This window comes from Sinocyclocheilus anshuiensis, unplaced genomic scaffold, assembly GCF_001515605.1.
Source record: "Sinocyclocheilus anshuiensis isolate Anshui unplaced genomic scaffold, SAMN03320099.WGS_v1.1 scaffold1854, whole genome shotgun sequence".
Lineage (NCBI taxonomy): Eukaryota > Metazoa > Chordata > Actinopteri > Cypriniformes > Cyprinidae > Sinocyclocheilus > Sinocyclocheilus anshuiensis.
Genome location: NW_015546040.1, coordinates 1,203,514 through 1,211,917, shown reverse-complemented (window position 1 = coordinate 1,211,917; position 8,404 = coordinate 1,203,514). Strand labels below are relative to the sequence as shown.

The 8,404-nt window shown below is 33.0% G+C and overlaps 2 protein-coding genes across 2 annotated transcripts in view; one reads left to right on the top strand and one right to left on the bottom strand.

The window, feature by feature from the left end:
* LOC107698898 (junctional adhesion molecule B-like) overlaps nucleotides 1-5,994 on the top strand; it is a 19,685-nt gene extending 13,691 nt beyond the window's left edge. Inside the window, exons 6-10 of the mRNA XM_016500032.1 lie at nucleotides 1,614-1,721; nucleotides 2,587-2,599; nucleotides 3,955-4,026; nucleotides 4,813-4,846; nucleotides 5,584-5,994. Of these exons, the coding sequence (XP_016355518.1) occupies nucleotides 1,614-1,721; nucleotides 2,587-2,599; nucleotides 3,955-4,026; nucleotides 4,813-4,846; nucleotides 5,584-5,622 (266 nt within the window). The 3' untranslated portion in view covers nucleotides 5,623-5,994. The remainder of the gene's footprint in view (nucleotides 1-1,613; nucleotides 1,722-2,586; nucleotides 2,600-3,954; nucleotides 4,027-4,812; nucleotides 4,847-5,583) is intronic.
* A 1,060-nt stretch (nucleotides 5,995-7,054) lies between these two features.
* LOC107698902 (ATP synthase-coupling factor 6, mitochondrial-like) lies at nucleotides 7,055-8,398 on the bottom strand. Its single transcript, XM_016500034.1, has 3 exons — nucleotides 8,218-8,398; nucleotides 7,996-8,123; nucleotides 7,055-7,164 (listed from the first exon to the last, which is right to left on the bottom strand). Exons 1-3 carry the CDS (start codon nucleotides 8,385-8,387, stop codon nucleotides 7,133-7,135), a joined length of 330 nt encoding a protein of 109 aa, XP_016355520.1. The 5' UTR covers nucleotides 8,388-8,398; the 3' UTR covers nucleotides 7,055-7,132.
* Nucleotides 8,399-8,404: the final 6 nt, after the last annotated feature.

Sequence of the window (8,404 nt, the reverse complement as noted above, 5' to 3'; positions counted from 1 at the left end):
GTGTGTGTGTGTGTGTGTGTGAGTGTGTGAGTGTGTGTGAGTGTGTGTGTGTGTGTGTGTGTGTGTGAGTGAAAGAGGGTGTGTTTGTAACTGATTTGTACCCAGAATTGAGCTGAACCTGACAAAACCTCCCAAAACTTCCTTTTGAGGACTTAAAAGTAAAACTAAAACCATTTTTAAAAATCATTACATAAAATAAAATTTTAATATATTAAAAAAAATGAAAACTATACAGACTTATTAAAAAAAATTACTAAAACTTTAAAACGAAAATGTAAATCTAAAACTAAAATATAACAAATGTGAATATAGAAATGTATTAAAAAGATAAACACAACAAAATGACTAAAACTTTCAAATGAAAATGTTAACAATCTAACAATAAAATATAAAAAATTACATATTTACGAGAACTATACAAATGTATAAAAAAGACAAAACGCACAACAAAATTACTAAAACTTTAAAATGATAATGTAAATTAAAACTAATAGATATTACAAATTTGAATAATACCAAAACTATACAAATTTATTTAAAAAGAGACAAAAACACAAAATTACAATTTTTTTTAATGAAAATGTAAACAGAAAATATAAAAATAAAATCTATTTTAAAATTTTGACAAAAGCATCAGAGATGCTAAAATAGCACTGATCCACAAAAGCGCTGCCCTTTCATTTCTTTTGTCTTTTTAAAAATATTAGACATGTAAATCTCATGTTTTTGTTGTCATTTCTATTAGACATTTATAACAAAAATATACAAGATCATATCTAACTTAAACTTAACCCTGGATGAAAAGCAGCTGAAATACACTATAAAATTATATGAAAAACTTACATTTATTTCAGTTATTTGCAGTGGCAACATTTCTAATTTTTAAGTTGAAGCAGTAAAATTGCTAACTGGAAATTAAAACAAATTAAAACGGAAATAAAAAATGTAAATCTCAATAAAAACAAAAGCTAATGAAAATGACAAAAGCACATAGCAAAATTACTTAAACTAAGCATTAAAATGAAAACTGAAGATATAGAAATAAAAGCCTATTCAAAATATTAATGAAAAATTATAGTACGTAATGCAAAAATATCACTGTGATTTATGATGTGTTAGTGACGAAGATTTGATATAAAAACATTAATCTGAGAAACCCAAAGTGCTTGCAGGAAAAGTGCAGATTGGCCTTTTCATCCTGTAATAACATCCATGAAGTCCATAGTTATTATATTACAGCTATATGGGATATATTTGTAGCAATAGCCAACAATACATTGTATGGGTCACAATTATACATTTTTCTTTTATGCCAAAAATCATTAGGATATTAAATAAAGATCATGTTCCATGAAGATATTTTGTAAATGTCCTACCGTAAATATATCAAAACTGAATTTTTGATTAGTAATATGCATTGCTAAGAACTTAATTTGGACAACTTTAAAGATGATTTTCTCAATATTTAGATTTGTTTGCACCCTCAGATTCCAGATTTTCAAATATTGTCCTATCCTAACAAACCACACATCAATGGAAAGCTTATTTATTGAGCTCCAGGGTCCCGTATGAAGGATGTGTTTGCTGGAGTTTGTGATGTGTGATGTCTGCAGATGATTTGAACGAGGCGGCGCTGATCTCTGGAGTGCTGCTTCTGGCTCTGCTGCTGTTTCTCTGTGCGTTCGGAGGGTTTTACGCTCATCGGCACGGACTCTTCAGCCGTGAGTTCAGCTGATAAACTGACCACTTACTGATTCACATAGTCCAGTCAAAAGACTTGCAAACTGATGGATACTTCTTTGAAGAATTAAAAAAATTAATAAATTTTAAAAGTGAAAAAAATGGAAGATTTATGTATGAAAATGTATATAAATTATGTGCAAAAGAAACAGTTGAGCAGTGTTATTTATACTATTATAAGATTTTTTAATATTTTAAATTGGCTATCATTTTAATTTTCAGTTTTAAGTTTAACTTTTTTTTAGTGTTTTTAATCATCTTAATTTTAAGTTTAGTTTGGTACAAAGTATCAATTTCTGTTCTAATTAAATTTTCTTTAATGAATTGATACGTTTATACACTTGTAACTCTTATAAACTTAAACTGAGTAAATCATTATCATTTATACTTTTAATAATGTCAAGTCCAGATCAAACCTTTCCCAGAAAAAAAATGTTTTGATTATTATTATTTATTTATTTTAACCTCAGGATTTCGTTAATCCTCTGTGGTGGAAATTATGAACAGAATTTGTACAGTTTCTACAGTTTTTTTTATACATTTTTATTGCATTTTTTAAATTTTGCTTTATTTTTATTTTATTTCGGTTTTAGTAATTTTAGTACTTCGCCTTTTTGTTTTAAGTTTTTCAATAACATTTATATTTTTGCTTGAGCTTTATTACAACAGTTTTGAATAGTTGTAGTTTTTGGTAACAATAATAACACTGAAGTTGATTGTGTCATTCTTTATATCAACAGTGCATATTTAGTTCAGTTTCCTGACTCTTATTAATGTTCATATTTCATAAGTTGTTTTTACATCTTGACTTTCTTTTGATTTCTGCCTCTGAACCGTCACACACAGGACACAGAGGAAGGTAAGACAGCTAGTTTACTGCTTCACTAACCGTGTGTGAGTGTGTGAGAGTGTGTGTGTGTGTGAGTGTGAGTTTGAGTGTGTGAGAGTGTGTGTGAGTGTGTGAGTGTGAGTGTGTGAGAGTGTGGGACTCCTAAATGTTTGCTCTAAGAGTGTTTCACGAAGTGTTTTAGCTCTAAAACTAGCTCCTAAATCTGAGAAAGGTTAGGAGCAGTGAAGAGGAGTCCTAAGCCACAAACTATCCTTAAATCTGCCTCGGAACAGAAACATTTTAGAAACATGTGACGATAATGAGCTTTAATAAAGATATCGCCTTCGGTTTGAAAGGTTATCTGAACTCCAAATTCTCCTTTGATTATATCCTTGTTTCATTAAGCAGCTGGTGAAGAAGTCACAGCTGTTCTCGCGTCCAGTTTGGTTTTCTTTACGTTTGCATGTCTTACGATCAGCCAAGATTATTCCACTCTGTTTATTAAAAGGCTGTTTAGATGCAGTGTGTGTGTGTGTGTGTGTGTGTGTGTGAGAAGAGTCAGAATTGTGCGAAAAAGGTCAGATTTGTGAGATATAAACTCACTTGCGCAAAAAGGTCAGAATAAGATATGAACCCGCAATTGTGCAAAAAGGGTCATAATTGCAAAAAAAAGTCATAATTGCGAGATAAAATCGTAATTGCCCAAAAAAGGTCAGAATTGACAAATATAAACGCAATTGTGCAAAAAGGTCAGAATTGTCAGATAAACTCAATTGTATGAAAAAGGTTATAATTGTGAGATATAAACGCAAAACATTGCACAAAAAGGTCAGAATTGTGCAATTTTAAAAAAGGCTGTTTAGATGCATATTCACTAATTATGAGAAGCACACATGTAAGAGGCTGACAATTAGCTGAACATATGCTTCTTTAATTAGTGACACTTAGCCTACATTATAAAATCTATTATTTATTATTATTCTTAAACCTTTATTTGAATATAGCGACATAATATCGCACTCTTCAATATTTCTATGAATGAATCTCTAACAGAGACTATCAGCCAATCACTGTGTGCATAGTTAATAAGCATGATGACATCACCATAGCAACGAGGTAAACCCCACCCCCTTACTCTGAGCTTAAGACTTCTCTCTGTTCCTCAGTACAAGTTTGTCTCAGCAGCTTTGTGAATAGGGTTTAAGAGAAACTCTTTAACTTTTACTGCTATTTAGGAGAACTCTTAGTGATAAGATCAAATGTTTTGTGAATACGGGCCCTGGTTAATAAGCGCATGTGATTGGCTCATTCGCTCGTTGTTCTGCATGCCGTTTGGCGGCGGATGGTAGTGCTTGACCTTTGACCTGAGCACTGGGTTATTGCAGGTCGTTCTGGATCCCGCAGTGTCACGGCGCCGCTCACATTAGCAGCCAGAACCTCCACAGAACCGAACACATGTGAGACACGCCACAGAGAGAGAGACACACACTCTCTCACACACACACACACAAACCGTTTCACGGCCGCGCGGAGATCAAGGGTGCGACGGTGCGATTGCACAGAGTGACTCAGACCGACGCAGGCAAATACCGCTGCGAGGTCAGCGCTCCGCAGGACACCATCACGCTGGGAGAGACCAACGTCACGCTGACAGTGCTGGGTAACTCGCGTCTGTCCTGCTGTCTGGCACTCTGTGTGTTCTGCTGTTGTGTGACGTGTTTTGTGTGGTTTCAGTGCCTCCGCACACGCCGTCATGTGACGTGCCCAGCTCGGCTCTGACCTACCCCTCACAGGAAACTTTGTGCTATTTCAGATTTTCAATACACTCCATTCTGTGTGATTTATAAGCGTTTTGAAAAGTGGGGACATGGGGTAATGTCCTGAACAGTCACCTTCTCCTTGTAATACCTGTCATACCTTTGTCATTATACAAATTTATGTCCTCATTTGTCACAAAAACGCGCACACTCTCACGCACACACACACACTCACACACACATGCACACACACAAACTCACTCTCACACACACACACACATACTCACTCACTCTCACACGCACACACACACTCTCACACGCACGCACACACACTCACTCGCACACACTCTCACATGCACGCACACACACACACACACACACACACACACGTGAAGAGAGAGTGTGTTTGATTTTTTTTCTGTTTTTTGTTCTTGCATCATCATGTAATTGCTGGATTGTTTAACACTGTTATTTCTTTTGTTTCAGTCAAAATTCAGGCTACAGTCATCCTCCCAAAGAAGTGAGTGAGATTTTCATTTCAGTCAGACTGATTCATAACCATCTGTCATGCAAATTATCAACACTTGGAATAATAATAATAATAAAAACAGTAACACATAAATAATAATAAATTTATATTATAATAATGACAATGACAAAAATAGAAATAAATTAAATTATTAATAAATTAATTATAACAAAAAACTAAATACATTAAATAATAACACATGTATAATAATGCTGCTGATAATAATAATTATTATTACATTTAATTATTATAAACATTACAATTTAATCAGCAGCAACATTTTTTAGTTTTTTATTTTATTTTATTTATACACTTAATGTAATTAAATTTATATTAGGTAGATCAATAATTTATACTATGACAAAATATGTAAAATATTATTTGCACATTTATTTTGTTACATTTTTTTCTGCTTATAGTACTGTAGTTTTTTTTAATGATTTGACTATTTTTTTTTACCAGTTTCATTTTTTTTTGTTTTAATATTTTTATTTCTACACTTTTCTTTGTAAATTTAAACAGATCAATGATTTATATAGTACATTAATATATTATTTACAAAACATTGATTTGACTTTTTTCCTACACTGTCAGTAATGTTAGATGTGTTTTATTTCAATTTAATTTCATTTTATATCCATATTTTTTATTTTACACCATTTTTTGTAATTGAATGCATGTTGAGCAGATCAGCGATGACCAGAAATGTGATTGTGAATGTTTCTCAGCCTCAGGATTTCAAGCACACTCAGTCGTTCATGCTGTGATGGGAAAAGCACAGACGGATGGATGGATGGGGATTGTTGAGACACTGGAAGAAACAGCTGGAAAAACTCAACATTCAGTCTCTGCTGCAATAATGCTCCTCTGATGGTCTCCTGGAGCCTTAAACCAGTCGATGACCTTTGACACGCCGTGCCTTTATTTCAACTCAATCATGTGTGTATCTACCGAGTGTGGAATGGGCTGAATTATTGTACATTTTATCAGTATTTGTGTTTTTGTTTTGGAATAAAAATATCTGCTTTTTGTCTGATTGTATCTGAATTGGAACATTTATTTATTTAGCTGCTGCACGGTGAGCAGAAATGAGATTTCATGCTGAATGACAAAATTATGAGACCGAAAAAGTACAGTTAGGCTTCGTTTGTTAACATTAATGCTTTCACAGACAATATGCTTCTCACAGAATTTGTAAAGCTTCATGCTAAAACTAAAAGTGTTCAAGTTTGTTCTTTAATGCATTTTTAAATTGTATTTGTTCACATTAGTTAACTATATTAAACAAAACTTCTACTGCGTTAATGTTATTTCAACATTTACTGATGTTTTTAAATCAAAAATTTAATTTTAGTCACTTATTCGCCCTAAAGTTATATTTTGTTTTTAATCAGTGTTTATGCCATGAATAAAAGCCTAAATGAAATCATCACAGAGATCAACTGTATAAACCTCGCGATTCATAAAGTAACTTTTTGAAGCTCGAAAATGTTTTACCTAGATTTTCAGATGGACAAAAAAATTTGTATTTTAATATACTATTATAGTTATTTTTTAATTTGTGTTTTTTTAATTTTGTTATAATTTTAACTTTCAAAGTATATTTTTGTAATTTGTCAATTTTTTAAATATCTAGTTTTATTTCTATTTTATTTTTAGTGCTGTCAAACGATTAATTGCATCAAAAATAAAAGTTTTTGTTTACATTGTGTGTACTGTGTATATTTATTATTTATATATAAATACACACACATACAGTATATTTAAAAAATATTTACATGTAAATACATTTATATTCGTATATATAAATATTTAATATATAAACAATTTTTTCTTAAATATACATGTGTGTTTGTATTTATAAATACATAATACATATACACAGCACACACATATATAAACAAAACTTGTATTTTGGATGCGATTAATCGACAGCTCTATTTATTTTATTACTTTAAATGCAACTAAAATAAACGAAAATTTAAATGTTGCCTTTTTTTTTTTTTGATTGTTTCAGTTAATGTTTGAGTAACGGTTATTTTTTGTATTCAATAGTTTTAATGAACTATAACCCTGGCGCAAATATTAAAAATATCAATGTGTTACCGAGATAAAGACCAGAATTAGAAAAGCAGAACAATAACTCAGGAACGTGATTTTTTTAGGAGCTCAGGCTGTAAGTGAACCGCAGAATCACAGACGAACTGATGTTTCAACCAAAGACAGTTTATTAAATATCGAGCTCATAATTCCAGCGCAGGGACAGAGATGTGTTCATCATTTGGTCGTCACATCTTCTAGTTTGGCTTCTGTGGAAACAACGACACGACAAACATGCAGATCAGTCACAAAACTGAACCTAACCTAACGGACAAAGCTAGCTCTGTAGGATCAGCTTCAGCAGTTTTCTTTATCCAGATGCATCAAACATGAGCTTCATATCTTACAGAAGCACTGACCTAAGAAATTATGTGTGGATTAATAATCTGTTCCTGTAGCTCAGATGAAAATCATCCTGCTTTGCACCAATTATTTCATTAAAGCTTTCATTTCATCCACTGCTTTCCTTGTTAAATGTTTTATTACTACATATTCAATCAAAATATTCATTTGTTTATGCATATATATATATATATATATATACACACACACACACTTGTATTTATTTATTTAATATAAAACATTTAACTATTTGTATTTAAAAATGCAACAATACTAATATTAATAGATTTTGTATCATTGATGTACTATTATAGTTTTTGTTAATATGTTAATAAGTTTTGGTATTTTTTTTATATGTCTATATATAGTTTGATTTAGTTTTAGTCATTTTAGTTGCTATTTTCTTTAACGTGTTTAAAATTATACATTTTTATTTCAGTTTGTTATTTGATAATTTAGTACATTAATTAAACTAAATGAATCATCCTCATCCTCATCATCCTCCTCCTCATCATCATCCTCAACCTCCTCATCATCCTCCTCAACCTCATCATCCTCATCCTCCTCCTCATCATCATCATCCTCCTCAACCTCATCATCATCCTCATCATCATCAACATCCTCCTCATCATCATCATCCTCCTCCTCCTCTTCATCATCATCCTACTCCTCATCATCATCATCCTCCTCAAGCTCACCTGGGAATCTGAACTGAGGGAAGTTGGTGAGGTCTCCTCCTCCGTATAAACGCTGGAGTTTGGTCATCTCCTCCGTCAGGTTCTTCTGATACGCAGGACCCGCTTCAACCACACCACCAGCGGCGGCCCTGCGACACAAACCAGAGAAACCAGTCTAGACCAGCGGAAGCGCAGCACCAGACGTCTCAGACGAGTATGGGTCAGTATGAGTGCGGCACACACTTGCTCTTGGTGTTGTACTCGCGGATCTTGTCCAGGAAGAGCTTCTGCACGGGATCCAGGTCTTTGGCTTTGTTGAAGACGACGGCAGACAGACCGATATTTCTGCGCAGAGTCACGCTCACGACCGAACGCAGCAGAGACGACACACGCCAGAGACGATGAAGAGCCATGATCTGAAGACACACAC